This window comes from Natrix helvetica (genome assembly GCF_964273705.1).
Source record: "Natrix helvetica genome assembly, chromosome: 3".
Classification (NCBI taxonomy): Eukaryota; Metazoa; Chordata; class Lepidosauria; order Squamata; family Natricidae; genus Natrix; species Natrix helvetica.
The window spans coordinates 63,293,928-63,313,692 of NC_138549.1; the positions used below are offsets into that span (position 1 = coordinate 63,293,928).

At 43.3% G+C, this 19,765-nt stretch overlaps 1 protein-coding gene across 1 annotated transcript; it reads right to left on the minus strand.

Annotated features, from left to right (window-relative positions):
* Window positions 1-5,476: 5,476 nt before the first annotated feature.
* Window positions 5,477-19,743, minus strand: KIAA0040. The gene is made up of 3 exons (XM_081948905.1): window positions 19,365-19,743; window positions 18,890-19,239; window positions 5,477-7,091 (listed from the first exon to the last, which is right to left on the minus strand). Exon 3 carries the CDS (start codon window positions 6,956-6,958, stop codon window positions 6,635-6,637), a length of 324 nt encoding a protein of 107 aa, XP_081805031.1. The 5' UTR covers window positions 6,959-7,091; window positions 18,890-19,239; window positions 19,365-19,743; the 3' UTR covers window positions 5,477-6,634.
* Window positions 19,744-19,765: the final 22 nt, after the last annotated feature.

Below are 19,765 nucleotides of genomic sequence, written 5' to 3' on the forward strand. Positions count from 1 at the left end.
ATGGGAGTAGCCAGAAGCAAGTAGCCAGGAATGACAAGATGACAAAATATCCCAAGGGGTCCCTGGCTGCAACTTCCTCCATTCAACCATCATCGCAGCCATCTCCCCTTGTCTCTTCCAGCAGCCTCCGGCTGCCTCCCAGTCCTTCTCACCTATCAGATGTTTCCTGTTTCTCTCCCTCGGGTCCTTTGATGTTTCAGGGATCTCTCCGATGCCTCCAAAGCCTCCGGGGCTCTCACCCCCTTCTTCTCACTCTCCTTCAGCTTTTCCGGCTCTTTTCTGGCTCTTTTAGGGTTTTTCGGTGTTTCTCTTCTATTCTTGGTGTTTCTCAGCGTTTCGCGCCGTCGCCATTGCTTTTACCTTGCCGGTGGCCATTTGCAGCCGTTTGCAGCCCTCCAGTCCTCTCCTCCCTCCGCTCTTCACCGACCACCCTGGTGGGCCAAAACAAGCCCGAAACATGCCTGGGTGGTTGGGCTATCGAACTCTCGGCCCCCTCGGATGATTCGGGGGCCGGCAGCAACCCTTAACCGGGCGGGAGCTCCATGGTGTTCTTGGAGCTCAAGAGACGCCTGCCATCATCATTGGAAGCTCCTCCTCCTCAATCAACCCCAAATCACCCCAGCGAGGCTGTCGAAGTGATGTCCCGGTGTTTGGAAGCCGTCGGGGTCTGGATGGGGGACAACAGACTCAAACTCAACCCCTCCAAGACTGAGTGGCTGTGGCTACCGGCACCTCGGTTCAGTCAGCTGACTCCAACGCTGGCCATAGGGGGCGAACAACTGCCCCCTGTGGAACGGGCGCGCAATTTGGGCATCCTCCTAGATGCCCGGCTGTCAATGGACGACCATGTGGCAGCCGTGGCAAGGGGGGCGTTCTACCAGGTTCGCCTGGTGCGCCAATTGCGCCCCCTTCTGGACCGGGATGCCCTACGCACGGTCACTCATGCACTGGTGACATCTCGCCTGGACTACTGTAATGCTCTCTACATGGGGCTTCCCTTGGGACGCGCACGAAGACTGCAGCTAGTCCAGAACGCAGCCGCGCGGGCAGTCATGGGGAGTACTAGGTACTCCCACGTAACACCGCTCCTGCGCGAGCTGCACTGGTTACCTGTGGTCTTTCGGGTGCGTTTCAAGGTTTTGACCACCATCTTTAAAGCGCTCCACGGCATAGGGCCTAGTTACCTGCGGGATCGCATCCTCCCACACACATCCCTGCGGCTAATTCGCTCTCACAGGGAGGGGCTTCTCCTGGTGCCGTCCACTAGGCAATGCCAACGGGCGACACTAAGGAGTAGGGCCTTCTCTGTGATGGGCCCAACCCTCTGGAATGACCTCCCCCCCAACATTAGAATCACCACTGACTTCCGCTCCTTCCGGCAGAAACTGAAGACACACCTGTTCCGACTGGCTGGCCTGGCATAATTTTTAACGTCTACCTCCTGGCATATATATTTCCTACTGGTTTTTTAGGGGATTTAATTTTATAGGACACTGGGGTTTTAAATTCTGTATATTTTAAATTATTTACTTAGCAATTACAGTTCTGTCTATTTTTATCCTCCTCTTATGTATTTATCCATTTAATAATTTTAATTGTTTAAATTTTATTTATGATGTTTTTGATATGGACTGTAAACCGCCCCGAGTCCCTTTGGGAGAGGGGGCGGTCTAGAAGCGCTAATTAAATAAATAAATAAAATAAATAAATCTATCACCGCCCCCAGGTGAATGAGACTGGTGGTGGGAACAAGATGGCTCTTTTCTAGGTTTAGGGAGAAACCGTGACTCCTGAGGGACCTCATGGTGACGCGGAGGTCCCGCAAGGCTTGCTGCCTGGACGACTGAATGAGGATGTCGTCCAGGTAGCACTGCAGCCTTATGGGCCTGCACCTGAGCTGGGCTGCCACAACCGTCAGGACCTTGGTGAAGGTCCTGGGCGCCAACAGGCCAAATGGGAGAGCCCTGTATTGGAAGTGCCGGCTGGCGTAGAAGAAGCGCAGGAACTTCCTGTGTTGGGAGGGGATGGGGATGTGAAGATATGCCTCCTTCAGATCTATAGAGGTGAGGAGGTCTCCCTGACGGATCCCCGCCAGGATGGTCTGGAGGGATTGCATCTTGAACCTCCGATAGGCAATGTGCCTGTTGAGGTTCTTGAGGTCCAAGATGGCCCGTCACCCCCCGGAGTTTTGGGGGACCAGGAAGAGGATGGAGTAGAACCCCTTCCCCTCCTGGCTGGGGGGCACCGGTTCTATGGCATTTATTTCCAGGAGGTGATTGACCTCCTGATTCATGCATTCCCTTTTCAGAGGGCAAGATGGAGTGGGACACCGGATGAAATTCCGAGGTGGAGGGGACAGGAATTCCAGGGAGAGGCCTTCCCTGACAATCTGGAGGACCCAGGCGTCCTCCATGGTTTGAGCCCAATGTGAGGCAAAGAGCTGTAGACGACCTCCTATGGGCGATGCATTCGGGCAGTCACTTGGACCTGCGGAACGGCCTGTTGGAGGCCCCACCGCAATTGTACTTGCGGGAGCCGAACAGCTGTCTCCCTCTGTCCCGAAAGGCGGGCCTGTCCTGGGTTCTGTCCCCCGGCTGTCCGAAGGATCTATTGGGGGAAGAAAAGGAGGAAGAAGTGGAAGGTTCTGTGGTGCGAAAGGACTGCCTCCTAGGATAGGGGGCGGCCTTGTGGTCTTGCTTTTTGGTCAACAAGGGCAGGACCTTTCTCTTGTCTTTGGACTCAATGAGGAAGGGTTCCAGGACCTCACCAAACAATTTGGACCCTTGAAGGGGGCGGAAGCCAACTTCCATTTATTTTTCTGGTCCGCCTGCCAATGGCGGAGCCAGACCAAACGACGGGAAGTAATGTTGGACACCAGGGCCCTTGAGGTGAATTTGGTGGCGTTGAGGGATGCATCAGGGGCGTATCGGGAAGCCGCGATGATCTTAGACACATCCTGGCGGAGGGGCATGTCCCCCACCGGAAGCTTGGACAACAGCTCGAGCAGCCAAATGACAGAGGCCCTGTTGAAGAATGATGCAGACGAAGAAGCCTTAATGGCCCAAGCGGCCGCAAGATGGGTCTTGTGGCACGCTTTCTCTGCCTTCTTATCCTCCGCCTTAAGGCCCTCCAATAGGTCTGCAGGAAGGGAGGAATTGGAGGTGAGGGCGGCTATGGGTGGGTCCACAGATGGCAGGACCAGGAGGTCCTCCAGAGCGGGCTCCATAGTATAAAGTTTCTTGTCCGCTCCACTGGGAGAGGACAGCGTGGCTGGCTGGGTCCACTGATGTTGAATGAGGTCGAGGAATAACCCAGGGACCGGTACCAGCTCCTGTTGAGGAGTGGGTACATCGAACAGGACTGCGTTAGGGTTGACAGTGGTCGACTCTGGTGCAGGTTGAGTGGGTTTGGGTTTGATCCCTAGTTTGGTGGCTGCCTTGGCCTTGTGGAGGATAGACTTAAAAAGGCTAGGCTTGAAGAGCCCAGCGAAGGCAGGGGCATCAGGGGGGAGGTCCTCGTCCTCTGATAGCTCCTGACCTTCCTGGTCAGGGTCCTCAAGGGCGGAGGCCTCACTGACCACTGAAGATTCCAAAGAAGGGTGGCGGACCCGCTTAGCCGGAGGAGGGGTGGCTAGGTCGGGTCTAGGAACCATGGGTGCTACTGAGGGCTGATCACGTGTTTTCATGCCGTCAGCGATGCCCTTGGCAATGGCATGAGCCACCACCGCTTGCATGTGAGTCGACAATTCGGGCTCCTGGTCGGACTCAGGGTCCAAAGCCAAGGGGTCCTCTAGGAGAGGGGGAACACCCTCGGGCATGTCATCCTGGCACGGGTCCCCTGGGGGGTGCCCTGCTCGCAAGGCCAAGAGGGGGCTGGGGAAGCTGGTTCTGCCAGTGACCTGTTCGGGGACACGTCCTGAGACTCCACCTCCTCGGACATCACGGCTAGGGGATCATCCCGGGATAGGGGAAGATCATAGTGGGATGGCTCCCTGCCTGCCTGGCGCCGTGTTTTTTCAAATTGCTTATCAAGAGCCCGTTGGCACCTTTCAGCGTCCTTGGCCTCTGCCGCAGACGGGGCTTTGGAACGACGTTTTCCAGTGCCGCCCCCCGCCTTTGCCCACTCCCCCACTCCCTGATGAGGAGGATCTGGGAGGGGCCTGGGAGAGACCTGGTCTAGTATCCTGGGAATCTGGGGGGCTGGGCAGCTCCATAGTCAATGACCACGCAAGATGGTGCAAGGCTATGACAAGGCTGAAGAGACAGAGGCATTGACTGGCTGTGCTGGAGAAAGAAAAAAGGCCGAGAAAATTAGTGCTTGCACAATGGTTAAAGACAGAGAAAAATTGCAATCTGGCTGACATAGGAAAACACATATATTAGGAACACCAGTCATAGGCCCCAGAGGTGGATTGGGGCCTGCAGCCAGTGCAAGGCCCCTCAGGAGAGTCAGGGAGGATCAGGACTAAAGAGAATTTTTTGTGGTGGCCTGCATTGCAAAGAACTCCCTCCCTGTGCCAGTGCAATGGCCACTAAATGGCCCAGGAACCAGCGCCGCTTAGAAAAAGGGAAGGGAGGTTGGTGAGCCGGCATGGAGACCCTGGTCAGCCCCCCCCAACCCCACAGCGGCCTCCTGATTTAGCGTGGCTGAGCGGAATGGCCGTTGCCGAAAGGGTGCGAATTTTTCATGCCCAAAATGGCCACCGCAACAGCATGGGGGTGAAGGGAGGTGAAAGCGGCGACCGCGTGTTGAAACGGTGGTCGCACGCTCCTCCGCGGCAGATGAGGTCTGGAAGCAGGCTGGGACATGAAAAAACTGCAGCGAAAATAATAAACGGGGGGCCAAAAGGCATAGGGACCTCGACGCTCTTGCCGCGCCTATTTAAAAGGCAAGCGGCAGGCCTCCGAAGCCATCCAAAACGGTGCGGCTGAGGAGCACCCCCCCCACCTTCACGCTTACCTCCTGGCCTCCGAGAAGAGTGAATCTGCTGGAAGGAAGACACAGCAATAAAGCACAACTTATAATAAGAGTAGAGGGGAGAATTTAGGAAAAAAGAGAAGGAATTATGGAGAGTCCAAGCCAAAAAAAGGATTAATTCAGCAGGAACTCTAGCTATTACGTCCGAACGGGTTGACTGAGGAAAAAATTCTGGGGAGTGGCCACACGAGGAGGTGTGGTCAAAGGAAAAAAAGTTCCTCAGTCCAAGGGCAACCAGACTGAATTAACCCATTGCTTGGACTCTCCAAGCGGTGCACAGGAAAAGCATCTGGCGGTCCTTGGCATGTTATGCTGATACAACTCTTGTGAGAATAGAGGTTTTTTTTTTTACATGTAGTTGTCTTATTATTTAAGACAACAATCCACTTGATTATGTTTTTATTTTTGAGCCATTTACACTCCCGTGGTCAGAAAAATAACACAACAAATCTTTTTCTTCTTTAATTAGTAAATAGATAGTAGAAATTGGAACACAAAATGTAATGAAGCACAATTTATTAAAATAAATTTATTTTTAAATAAAAAGGTTGTGGGTTTCTTTTAATTATCTCTAGAGTAACCCTAGAAAGCAAGTCTAAAAATAAGGAATATAATGCATATTGGTAACGAGTTGTTATATCACCCCATTGCTTAATCTAAGCACAGAGTAATAGATTTTTTTTAATGAAAATGCAAAAATATATTTGCAATTGCCTTGACCAAGAGATTTATTATTCCTGTCATAATATGTTGTTCAAGGATTGGAGGGTTCCCTCCCACACCAAATTTTTCACCATGTTGATAGATATGATATTGCTGTTTATTTTTCTACTACTTGTGGAATACTAATGCCTCGTCTTTCTGATCTTCAGCCCACCCCATTTCCCAATTTGGTACATCCAAAGCTGTCAGCATAGCCGGAAGTCCCTTTAAAGAATGAAAGTAGAGATTATTGGTAGGCCAAGCAATGTGCAAAGCCTGTAAAATTCTGACTAGTTCAAACATGGAGAAGAATGTGAGACGTTTGTTAATAAGACAATTTCTTGTGCCCAAATGTTGAGACCAAAGGCTGATCTAACTCAGCAATTTTCTTCCAAAACTAGCAAATAATGATATTCATATTTTTTTTAAAATCACCCAATTCAATACCTTGGCTTACATATCAGTGCAATCGGATTGTAGAAGTAAATGCCTACGGTAATTATATGATATATACCTTCATATATATAGCAGTGTTTGCTTACTTTCTTACTTGCTAGTGCACATAAGCTTTCAGCGCAAGCTATGCTAGGCTAAGCAAAAGTTCTAGTTTGAATTCTGCATCCTAAGGGCAGAAGTGCCTATTTGTAGAATACAATTTGCTACTGAGTTCATGTAAGCATATACCTTTGATGTACACTGAAATGATATGTATTCAGTGGATGCACAACACCCATTCATTCTGCATTGGTGTAGCATTGCAGCTTGCTTGTAAAACACGTGTCCAACCTGAAAATGTAGCTACATTCCTAAGCTTAAAAAGTAGCTTCCTTTGTGTGGAAGTAAGACAGAATGGCATGTTCTCAGTTTTATGATGTGGAGCTGAACACATTATGAGATAGGAATAGGAATATTCCTGTATACAAAAGGAAAGTAATTATTGTCTGTCTGCAATCCTCTAAACCAACAATGAGGGCCTTTTTGCCAGCAAGAGCACTTTGGGCTGGGCTGAAATCCACAGATCTTCTTCTTTCTTTTTCTTCTTCTTCATAATATTATGTCTTCTTTTCCCTTGGATTGGAACACTGCTGCTGTGGCTATTTTTGTCCCTTTGCTGCTGGCCACAAAAACAACAATGGCAACAGATGAAAATTCCAACAAGGAGGACAAGAACAGGTAACCCCATTAAAACAGCAAGACAGATTGTGTTATAGATGCCCTCCTGATGTTTTAAGGAGATAAAAGACCAGATGGAATGGAAAAAATTACTGATCTGCTCCATAGCAACTTTTGCAGACTGGAAACAGGTCTGATAGAATATTAAAGTTTCTTTCCTTGACCGTTGCCTTCGCCTTAGATGGGAATTCTGTGGATTTTGTCTTTGAAGTTATGCAAATGTCTTCAGTTTTCAATCTCTGCAAAGGTGGAAGATGAAACATAAAAATGGGTCAAATGAGTAAGGGAAAATGTTTCAGTTAATGCACCTGCTGGTAAAGACAAAATATATAATCTGTGATCCAAATTATATATTTGCTAAAGACCTTAAGATAGGATATACAGCTTTTCCATATTATTCTCTCAATATTCTAATGAAGTAGGATAGAAGAGATGGATCAAGATACTTACAACTGAATGTGAACCCAGCCATCCTTGAATCCGTTGTCTCCATTCAACATTCTAACCATCATATTATTATTAATGAAATGTTCATGAGGATGTTAGAAAAGTTGAATTGGAAGTTATGAAATGCTACAGGAAATACTCTCATAATTACACCACCATTAAATTCAGATTAAAATGTCAGAGCTCAGGCTATATTTTTCCATGATAATTGCTTAAAAAAAATTCTTTGCATGACATGGAGTTACAAGAGTACTCTAATAGTAAAATTACAAATCAGTAAAATCCTAATTCAAATATCATCCCTATATAAACTGAGGGCTACCTCAGTCATTTACTGCCACTCTACTTCAATTCCTCCACCTGCAATATGAGTCTAAGAACACTGGTCAAAACTATCCTAAAATGTACATTAAGTGTTTTGTACAACCTGACATGATCAATAACAGATAAATGTTAGGATTAAATAATCAGACATTGAGCTGAAAGTACATCTACAGTGACAATTACCATTATGATTGGAAGAATTGAGTTGAGGGGAGATAACTGGAGAAAAAAACTTTCAAGTGAAGGTTGAATGAAAAGTAGGGCGCCTTCCTCTATAATTCTGCTTTAAATAGTGACATTTTAGTAAATTAATATAGAAAAAATTTCCACACTTTTTCTATTCAATCAGGTCTTGCCAGACTATTCCATTTCAGATGCCCATGAAGGTATTTCTTCTATGTTGGGAAAAGTGACACGGTAAAGCCTTGACTACTTAGTAAGATTCAACCTTGCAATTGCCGTTCGGGTGTCTTTAGATGCAGCACCTTAGATTGCCATGCTGCAGCAGAAGTTCCTTCTTGTGCTTCTGAACTCTTAACTGCTGTTTCAAGTAACAGATTTGGAACATGTGGAAATGACCTGCTTGAACAGACAAAGTACAGTATTTTTTTCATGATGGTTTTAAGTAGTTCATTCACTGTTGGCAGAAATGTGTGATGAATAGTGATAATTATGTGGAGAGGTAAATATAGGTAACAAAAATGTTCTATTCAAAGATTATTTTCCTTTCTCATATATTAAACTATTAAACTGTGGAGGCAGAGGCATTTCTTTTTATTTGGCCCTTGTTTGTCAATATCAAATCAATAGTCAATATCAATCTAGCACATCATCAGATCTAGAGGTGAAAGACAGAAATGGATAGGTTAAGCAGCTGGCATAAATATTCAGTAGTTTAAATCTACACTTGCCAAAAAAAATCAGTTATTGAGGAACGCTGAAATGGATGTTTTGTTGCTAGTTCATCCAGTGTGCAAAGCCTCTATTTTTCTTTTTAAAATGGAAATATGTTTAAAGATGGCAACTCTGGATTATTTCTAATTTGTAGAATGACGCAATAAAAAAGGCCTTCCTGCCATCTGAGATACTTCACCTACCTGCATCCAAGGCAGTGGTGAAATTCAATTTTTTTTACTACTGGTTCTGTGGGCATGGCAGGGGAAGGATACTGAAAATCTCCATTCTGACCCCACTCTGGGGCCAGCCAGAGATGGTATTTGCCAGTTCTCTGAACTACTCAAAATTTCCATTACAGGTTCTCCAGAACCTATCAGAACCTGCTGAATTTCACCCCTGATCTAAGGTGTAACTCCTGGATCTATTGATGATACTGACTGCTCCACCCTGTCAGCAAACAAGTCTCTGATTTTACTTATCTTTTTTATCATCCCATTCAGGACACAAGAATATTTTCCCTCTAATCTTCATTGATAGTCCAACCACAATGATGATGTCAGTCTTGTGAAATATGATGATCTTCCTGATAGTCCAGTACCAGCTTACCAGAAACTTAGTTGCAGTATTTACATAGGTATCATGGGCAGTGCTGTTATAACCCGTCAGAATTAAGATTTAAACTTGCTAAAAATGAGCTAGTTTAGAATAGCAAGTCCATGCTATTCTCAATATTGACTTAAGGTGATAATCAAATGTTTTGTTAAAAGGATCTAAAGACAGGAGATGCTTTAACGGTAGCTGGCAATCCATGAAGTGATGCCTGGTACAATTTAGAAAACTGGTATCTTCCAGGTAGTAGAAAGGAGCTGAGAAACAGTTGAAATCTGCTGTACTTGAAGAAAATATCTGGGGTCTACTTCAAGTTTAGTGGCCTTATTGTCTGCCAAAGGAACAATAATTACTTCTATTGTGCTTTGTTTAATTTCTCTCCAACTATTAGTTGCATTGGAGATGCTCTCAATGAAAAAGAGGAGGGGAATTAAATAATTACTCAGCCTCAGAGATGGCAGCTGATGATTTAACTCTTGGACCTGCCTCATACAAGCCAGGCTGAAGTATGAAAGGAAGGTTTATCTTACTGTATATAATAGAACAAATATTTTGGCACGCAAGAGTAAAATGGGCCACAATTTACAATTTAGAAAAAGTGGGTTTCTCTCTCAGGGGAATTGAAACTTCCTTGATTAATGTTTAATATATGCAGTTCTACAAGCCAGTAACTTGAGATGTGCAAAAAGGAAGGCAGAATAGGCTTGGAAATGCTAAATTATGGAATAAGGTATGCTTTCCTTTCTTTTCTCTTTTTAGAGTATGGTTTGACTTATAAGAAATAGGGAGCAAAATACACCAGTGCTTCTTTATCCTCCCAACTGCAGCCGAAACTTAGAGCCACTAACTCCACAATACATCGGTGGATCTAGTGATTCAAACTATGCTTTTAGAGTCTTCCTGCTTTTGGCAGTCTTATTGCTTTTAAATTTAATTTATTTGCCTACTGCCTTAAGAACAGCATTTTATTCTGTCACCATTTCCACCTCCCCTTTTAAAAAGCAGAGTAAATCCTAAAAATCCTGGAAAAGCACATTCAGGAAGAGCAAAACCATGTATACAAATAGTTCTCAAGGCAGTACTATGTACAGCCAGCTTCCCCTGCAAAATATACAGGATAGTTTTCTGCATGCTCAAGCTGAAAAACAAAATCGAGACAGACAGATGTGGCCTTTGGCTTGTAAAATGCTATATTCAATATTTTAAAGGAATTGAAAGTCCTAAAGTAGTGTCACTATACCATATACTGATATGTAGATTAGAAATGGTTTGGAGGTTTCTTTGGTTTTTGAACAACAGTGTGGTCAGCCACATACGGCAGCTTTCATGTGTTTTTCACTGTTTAGGATACAAACTCCATCAAAGCAGCTAAGGAGCAACACAAAAATCACAACAAATCATTTTAAAAAAATCATTCTAGGAAGTTCCTTTAGGACAATTGTTGGTGGCAATCAGGAGAGAGGAGAAGAGTCTAGCATAGCCAATGTTAGCCTAAATCACTGGCCTGATCATCCTGTTCTGAAACTGGATGTTACTTGAGGTCATTAAGAATTGCATGACTATCTAAATAGACAAAGGAAGCCTCATCACATCCAGTCAATACTAACCCCCCCCCCCCCCAATGCAGCTGGGAATCAAGGCATAGAGGACATGTGAGTTTCTTGAGGTTGCCCAGGAAGTTTTAGGCAAAGCCAAGAACGGAACCTCTTCCCGTTGTGTCTTGAATGTTTTCTTTGCCTGAAGCACAACAGCCTCCTTCTCTAACCTAAATTGCTTCTTCAGCTCATTCGGAAATGCCAAAGGAAAAATAAAGTGGGGGTAGAGAAGTCCTTATGTTTCTTATATCTCTTGCCAAGGCAAAACAAGTTTAGAAACTGTTGCTTAGAAGGGAAAGTTTGTAAAATCATTCAAAGAATATGGAGAAGGAGCATAGGGGCTTTCCATTCCGGCTTCCTTCTAGTTATCCTTGTTCAGCCAAATGTTAGCTTCATTCTATTTCTTTCCTCTCACCAGATATCTCACAGCCAAACATTTAAATCTTAATTTAAGAAAATATTCTGACCAATATTTCTCACAGTTGGATCACAGCATGCATTTCCCTACCTAGTTTACTGTAGATCTGATGTGTCAATCACCTTCTTAATGACTTTACAATAAAAGGAAAAATGTAGAATTGTAATATACAGGTACAAACATTTTTTTAAATTCTGAACCTGTAAACAACTGCCCATAAACAGTAAATATTAATTTCAATTTGTTCCATGTAAGCTATCATATTACTGGATGATAGGGTAGAACCCTCTGAGACACACAGGTCAGCAACCTTCTAGGCACACCCTGAATAGAAGAAGTGAAACATTGAAAAATTGCTCTCAAGAACCAACTCCTCCAGATGATCCAGAACAATACAATGAACAGTGATACTGAAAACCAATGAAAGATCTGGGAAAGATCTGGAAAATATATATTCCCCTCTTCTAATTTCCAGCATAAGTCTTAAGTTAGCTAAAGCTGTCTCAGGAGTGTATCCAAGATGAAACTCTAAATTGAAATGGCTCCAGATAATCACTTTCATTTAAATGCATCTACAGCAGCAAAGCTACCAGGATAACCTTACCCAGAATGGAACATTTCAGATAGGTATAATTATAGAAGACTTCCATGTTCAGACCCCCACCCACCCCCAAAAAAAGCTTCATAACTGATCTCTTTAAACAGGCAAGACCACATTCTAAACTCAACTCTGTTCATTTATTTTAATCTAAGGCCAGATCAATTTTGCCAATTTTCCTTTTGGTGGCCTTCATCTTTTCATATAACCTGCATCCTCAATATTAAGCTGAAAATAATTCATATAAACATGACAGTTTGTCAAAGTTAGTTCCCTATAATTTGCCCCAGCAGTAGAATTCAAGTCAAGTAAATCCAGTCAACTTTGTTCGAAAAGTTTGATAAAAGTGCTCATATCAAGTTACTTATTTGTTCCTATTTCAATCCTGCAATGTATTTTTTTTAAATTTTCCATGCTGTAGAATCATCAATCAACTCTGAGTTGCATAGTCTTGCTACACATAAAGAATTTAAAACACCACAAATAGTAAACAATGGGCAATATTACGTGATAATGTATTTCTGTGCCAAAGAATATTTTGTAAAGCTGTTCATTGTTTGGCTGTTTTTGGTATAGATGTTGCACAGTGTAGAAAATTAATGCCATGCTATCATGTGCATATAAAACAAAGTGACTGTTTTCACTGCATCTACTGACATGAAATAGGATTTCTTATGCATCTTAAAAAAACCCTCATAGTATATTCAACTTCTTATGTTCAAGAATTCCTCCTCTTGCAATCTAGCCTTCTACTTTCCTGATTTTTGTACTAGTAACCTGAGAAACCAAGGAGCTGATTTAGATGGAAGTTGGTATTTCAGGGTGACAATGATAGCTGCCAGCTATGTCCATGTTCAATGGAACAGGCAGGGAGTTTTATTGCCCCAAATTGTTTTGCTCCTAATACTCCTTTTTTTTTCTTGGCTCAGAATTGTACAATGATCTAAGTTGTTTTATATGTTTGGCAAAATAAAATTGCATAGCTTGCATAACTTATTTTGCTCATGGAATTTGAGGACTTTCTGTTATTGTTCCAAATATCTGCTACAATCTCAAAGCTCTGCCTCCTAAAAACTTACAATTTCCAATTTTTGAACTGCTCTTGATGATTTGTGTTGCAATCTTCTATATTTCCACTAACAGAGAAGTAAACTTTGTATGTGGGAATTCACTTGTGCCAGATGAAATACAGGGCAGAGGATTGAATAAGCACTGGCTTAATGATATAGTTAAACCCAGGTGTTGTCAAGTTTGGAGAAGTGATCTAGTCACATTGGCAAGATTTGAATATAACTGGATATGCCTGAATGATTTTTTTCACCCAACGGTAGAAGTCTCCTGAGACCAATAGGCCCTCCTCAAACATCCTATTTGAGCTTGTAACTTTTCAACTTTTCTTAAATTGTGTTTATGAGTATTGTTTCTCACACAGAAATGATCAAATCTACACTATAACATTGAATTTGCCAAGATTTAGAAGGGCCTTGGCTTGATTATGTTTTTGACCTTGGTGAGATTTGTACATTTTAGCTTTTTTTTAAAAAAATGTAGATTTAACCCATGAGCAGTCTGCAAAGGGTTTGGTCTGCTTGATTTTCCTTTTAACTTCTTTTTTATTTATCTCATTTTAGAAAATTACCAAGCCAACTGGCATCCAAAGAATCTATTTATATAAAGGATACATCATGTTTTAAATTGTCTGGCTTCAACTGTAAATATTTTGTTTTTAAGTATTCCCTGTTTTAGATCTATTGGAATGGATCTAAATAGGGATAGGCAATAGGTGGAATCTGAACAAGTTTAGGTAGCTTTTGCTTAATTTCAAAATCCTTTTGTAAGAAAATAGTTTAGATTTCTGACAAAAGTTGTTTGTCACTTTCCTGTGTCACTTTCACTTTTAGGAGGAAAACAAGCTATATGGGGGGATTTTTTTTAAAAAAAAATAGGGGTCCCAACACATTTTTGGCTTTAACTCAGGGACTGAAATCATTTATATCAAGCATATCCAACAGTTTATTGGTAAAAAAAGCAGGAAAAACCAAATGCACAGGTACAGAATAGGCCAGTGATGGCGAACCTATGGCACGTGTGCCACAAGTGGCACGCGGAGCCATTTGTTAAGGCACGCGAGGCGCTGCCCTGTCAGCTGGCAAGCGCGCATGCGCGCTGGACAGCTGAGTTCACCTTTTTAAAAGCTATTTTTCGCCCTCCCCAGGCTCCAGAGGCTTTATAGGAGCCTGGGGAGGGCAAAAAGAGCCTCCCCAGCCCCCCCCGGAGGCTTCAGGGACCGTCCGGAAGTCACTTCCGGTTTGCTCGGAGGGTGGTTTTAAGCGCTCCGAAGGCGTCAGGGAAGCCTCCGGATGGTCCCTGAAGCCTCCAGGGGACCTCCGGGGGGGCGGGGAAGGCTCTTTTCGCCCTCCCCAGGTTCCTATAAAGCCTCTGGAGCCTGGGGAGGGGGAAAAAGCATGTAAAAATGGGGGGGGTCGTGCGATGTGCACGCATGCACACTGGGGGGTCGCGCATTGCATTATGGGTGCGGCACGCCCGCACACGACCCCCCTGCGCTCCCCCCACTTGTGGCACGCGAGCCAAAAAAGGTTCGCCATCACTGGAATAGGCAGTATCTGGCTCAACAGTTGTGTCTGTGAGAGGGTGTCTGCTGGACCACCGCTTAATTATGAGCCAGCAGTGTGCTGCAGCTGCCAAAAGAGCCAATGCATTCCTAGGCTGCAAAAACAGAGGGGTAGTATCAAGATCATGAGAAGCAATAGGACCACAATATACTGCACTAGTGAGGCCACACTTGGAATACTACATCCAGTTGTGGTCACCACAATACAAAAAAGATGCTGAGGGGCTAGAAAACAGAAGAGCAACAAAGATGATAAAAGGTCTGGAAGCTAAACTGAATGAGGTATGGCAAAAAAAAACCTAGATAAGTCTACCCTAATAAAGAGAAGGATTGGGTGATATATTGCCATCTTCCAATACTTAAGGGCTGTCGCGGGGAAGAGGGGTGTCAATTTATTCTCCAAAGCATGACAAGAAGTAATGGTTGGAAGCTCATCAGAGGAAGACCCAAGTTGGAACTAAGGAGACATTTCTTAACAGTGAGAACAATTATTCAGTGGAATAGCTTGATTCCGGGAAATGTGGGTGCTTTATCGGTGGAGAAAAAGACTGGACAACTATTTGTCGAGTATGAATAAGGTCTCCTGCCTTGGGCAAGAGGTTGAATTAGAAGACTTTCAAGGTCCCTTCCAGGCCTATAATTCTATTTCTATTTTTCTATTTCTGTTGCTTCCTTCAGCCCATCAGAAGCTGAAAAAGTTTGCAACAGAAAAAAAAAGTCAGCTCATCTTGAATTGAAATAATTAACTGACCTCTAGAACAGCTAAAAGTTGACAAAATACCACTTGCTTCAGAATCTTGTTTACACAATGGAAAACTGAAATAATTTCTCAAAACTAATGTTTAATATTTATCTTTCAGAAAGGTGTTTTTATCATTGTTTTGTTGGAAAGGATATTACAGCTTACACCCTTCAGTGAACTATTTGTCATGGCTGACTGCCATAAAGCAAACAAACTCTATAGCCAAGGCTCTAAGGGGTAGACACTTGATCTTCTCTCTGCAAATTAGTAATCTACCTTATTAAGTATTAGCTTTAATGGCAGAGAACTATCCTAAACCTCTAGGACCTAGAGTCTAGGTTATTGACCAATATTCTCAACTGGTACAAAATGTGTGGATAATATTTATGTTTCCAGCAGGGACAGGAATCAAGATTATGTTTTATAGAAGAGTATCCAGAAAACATGATCCCTTAATTCTATACATAATATTGTACCTGAATTCATACTTTAAAAGCACTGTAGGCAAGACAGAGCTTACAGTAGTGATACTTGGTAGGGGAAGATACAGTAATTACATCTTAGGAGATAGACTGAACTAAAAGACAGAGCTAAGATCATAAACTTTATCAAAACAAAAACATGCTTTCCAACTCCTTGTCTGTCATTCATAGGATCCTACAATCAATCAATTTGAGATAGCATGATTTCATTTCCAAATGCCTTTCTGAAGAGCCACATGATCATTGTTCTCCAAAAATACAATAACAAGGAGGTGGTTTTGTTTATTGGGGTGTGATTGTGGGATTGAGGGGAGAAACTGTTCAAAAGGAGCATATTCTAAAATGTGGGTGCATTTTATTTGCATGCAAATATCTACTTTGACTCTTCTGCTTATCGCTTTAAAGAAGAATGTGGCTTGAGATGAGATTAAGTGTATTAAAAGGATATAGTTCAAAAAAGGGCAAAAATAACAGAAGACCAATGGCAGCCTTTATAAGAGGGATTTAAAAACATGCCTTTGCTTCCAAGGCCAAACACAAATGGAACAGTTTGTTAAAAAGAACTGTAACTAGAGAAATATAAAATCCAATATCAAGGTCCTATATTATCCACTCAATTTGGCATTATCTTGTAAGCTTCTTTTGCAAGATCTTCTTTAATTCCTAATTTCAACTTTATTTTTCAATGGAATTGTTTACAGCTCTCTGTCCATGTTCCAAATTGCAGCAGAAGAAAATGACCATACCCCTCAACAACATCAGAGCACTCAAAGCCTCAGATCACTGGACGGCTCCTCCCCCTGCAGAATTACCCTGACCTTGTCATTATAGCTCCAGAAGATCCAGACTGACAGTACGTTTACGTAAGCTTGGACCAATAATGTATTAACTTCATTCATTTGTATCAAGAGGAAGGCTTCCCCTTCCTCCCCACTGAGGTGAAAAGCAATAAAAAATTTTTGATGGAGCCCTTCTGTTGAACACCCCTGGCATATCTCAAATTAAACACTATTGGATTGGATTTCAGATGCCTTTTTTCAACATTTAAGAACCCTTGAGCTGTCTTATGGCAACAGCTATGAGGAAGAAATTAACCCTATGCCCTCTGCATCTTTTTCCAAATGAACGTTCTACACCTGAAGCTATTAGGTCTACCAGGAAAAAGAAGTGAGAGGAGGGGGAAATAGGAGCACAAATCTGCATTTTTTCCTAATCATTTTTTGGTGCATGTTTAATAGTTTGGCAGATGACAAAATGAGCGTGTTTCTCCCTATTCTTAATGGTAAAAAATAACACATTATAACTACTATTTCTCCAGTCAAATTAGCATTTGTATGTTAGTTATGATTATGAGAGGAAATCGAGACTAGGAAATCCAGTTATGAATTATTTATATGAACGGAATTGCAGAGCACTGCAGTTTTTTTCTAACTTAACTTAAGGCAGTGCGGGCAATATCTGGGGTGGTGGTAAAAAAAAAAGGTCAGAATAGTAGCCAGGCCACAACTACACAGTCAAAAACCTGTCCCCTTGTACATGCATTGCACATAAACATAGGTGGAATTGTGGCCATGATCTTGACTCTTAAAAGACCTCCCTCACAGACGCATCTAGGGTATGTACTCTTGGAAAAAGAGTCAGAAGTTGGGCTTCATAGTTGGCCTGCTTGAATAGCAGGGAAGCGCTATTCTTATACAACTTCCAACGAATTTCTGAATAATTTCCAAAGTATGCTGGGTCCTAATTTAAAACATGTATGTATTTAATGTTTATATTAAAGTTGGTGCATCCAAGCCATGGATGCACGGAAAATAAATAACCAGCCCAATTCCCAGCATGGGGAATTTTGTTGGATTCTCAGATGATCAAGGAAACTTCAACATATTTCCTCTGAGTTCTGCATCAGGGTGGGTAATTCCCCCTCAGGGAAAATCTGTTGGGAACTGAGCAACATTCCAAATGAACAAATTGATTCAACAGCAATTACAGCCAAATCATAGGCCATCCTTTCCTCTATGCTTTAACACTTCTTCCTTCCAGGAATGTTTGCAGAGGAAGGGTAAAATATATCAAGATGATAGCTACAATCATGAGATCAAAACTCCACCCATTTTTATTGGTAACACAAGATTTTGAAATCATATAGCCAGTAAGCAAATTTGGTGTACAGTGGTGGTGAAGACATCAGGCTAGAAATTGGGAGACTGGGAGTTCTAGTTCCATTTTAGGCCCAAAGCCAGCTGCGTGATCAGAGGCCAGACACATTCTTTAAGCCCTAGGAGGAGGCAATGGCAAATCACTTTTAAATTCCTGCCAAGAAAATTCAGAGACTTTTTTCCAGGAGTGAACTTGAAGGCATAAACATAACATATCCAAAGACACAGGCTGCAAAGTTCTACTCTGGCAAATTCAGGCCTAGAAGAACAGATGTGTGTATACTCAGTGTGCATGATCTGTGTGTCTCTTCAACCTATTCACAGTTTCCCACTTCCTATTCAGTTTGTGCATCTTTAGTTTCTAGAACTCAGCAGCATCTCATATCTCTCCTGTTGCCACCAAAGGGATTCTGAGTGGGGAAACTGTCACACCTTGCCCAGGTTATCAGAAATAATTTGCATTATAATCTATTACAAATGCAGTGGTGATGTAACAAAAGTAATGTTGGTGCTTTTTCATTTATTGTAGGTTTACAAAGAAAATATGTTTCTAGATAAAATGGGGATTTGCAACTAACTAAGGCAGGACAAACTGATATTGCCTAGGATTTAAAAAGGACCAGTCTCGCTTCCTAACCATGGAAAAGCAATACACTATTTTTATTTTATATTTACATTTTAACCTTGTTTATTTGTAGTCACCAAGACAAGTAGACTTTGTTTCAGGACTCCAGGAAAAGCCCTGGAAATCCCTGCTCTTTCTGGGCCTGGCACAGCCTAGCTAAGTAGACTGGAGTAGGTGGTCTCTCTGCAGCACACATTTGCTTTTACCCAGAAATAGTCACAAATGGTCTTCTTTCCTTGTCCTAGCCTTGAGATTTCAATACCATTGCTTAAAGCTATGTAACTTTTCAAAGTCACAAGAACCGCTTTGCTTAATAGCGCTAACAGCTCACTTGTCCAGCATCTGCTTTCCAACAGCTGCTAAACAAGTGGCTGACAGAAGACCAAAAATTGAGGTGAAGGCAACAGTTCTCTCTGCTCAGTAGCAAACTGTCTGTTCATGGATGGTGGCTTCTACCAGCTGCTAAAGCAGGGTTGGCAATGTTTTTGATTTTTTAAATTAAATCCACTTACCTCAGGGGATCATAGTGACATTGTTTGGTAATTAATTACCGGTACAAGATTTTCTCCTCCTCCCGCTGTGGAGAATCGACATCCAGTAAGAACTCTGCCACCGAGGCGCGCGGGATTTCCGGGAACCCGAATCCAGCTGTGGGCAGCCCACTAGGCAGGCGAAACCCTAACCGATTCAGACTTCCCAGCGGCTCGTCTGATCCGAATGCACGAATTGGGCAGGGCCGACTTTTACAAAACGAATCAGTTAGTGTAAACAATGAATTGAGCAGTCGGAGTTGTTTCCAAAGAAGTACGTTTTAGGAGCGTCTCGCTAGACTCTTCAGTCGGAATGAACGGGGAGAAAGTGCCTAAGAGAGAAAACATCGGAAAAAGTTTGGTCTGTTTGAACCGGCTGAAGTCCAGATTAATACGGATTTTACTTTAGTTTAAGGAGGGCAAAGGAAAGCGGACGAGAACTGAAAGCAAAACTTACCGGCTGCCTCTTAGCTCACGCTGAGTGGCGTCTCCATTTCTCCAGCCGGCTAATAAATTTCCAATCTTCCGGCAAAAAGCAGGGGGGAAAGCTGCTCCGCACACCACGGCCACGGGACCCTCCGCATTTCCGCGGGCTGTCAGCCGCCTGGGCCTCCACGCCCCTTTCCTTGGCTGTACCTGGGCGGGACCGGGGCTCTTGGGGCGACGCTTCCTCCCCTGCCGGCTCTGGAACCCGTCCCCGAACAGAGCAGCGCCTTCCTCGTGCCTCGCGCTGGGTGGCGTCGCCGCCTTTCAGCCGACCAGGATGCCAGGCTCGTGTGCTCGCAACATGCTTTGGCCTCCTCCTGCCATCCGTTTCCCCATTACCCCACCGTCCCACTCAGCAGCCCAGTTATGAAG

Bases quoted from the DNA above. Each gene is read 5' to 3' on its own strand.
- KIAA0040 (XM_081948905.1), bottom strand. From the start codon at position 6,958: ATGGAGCAGATCAGTAATTTTTTCCATTCCATCTGGTCTTTTATCTCC.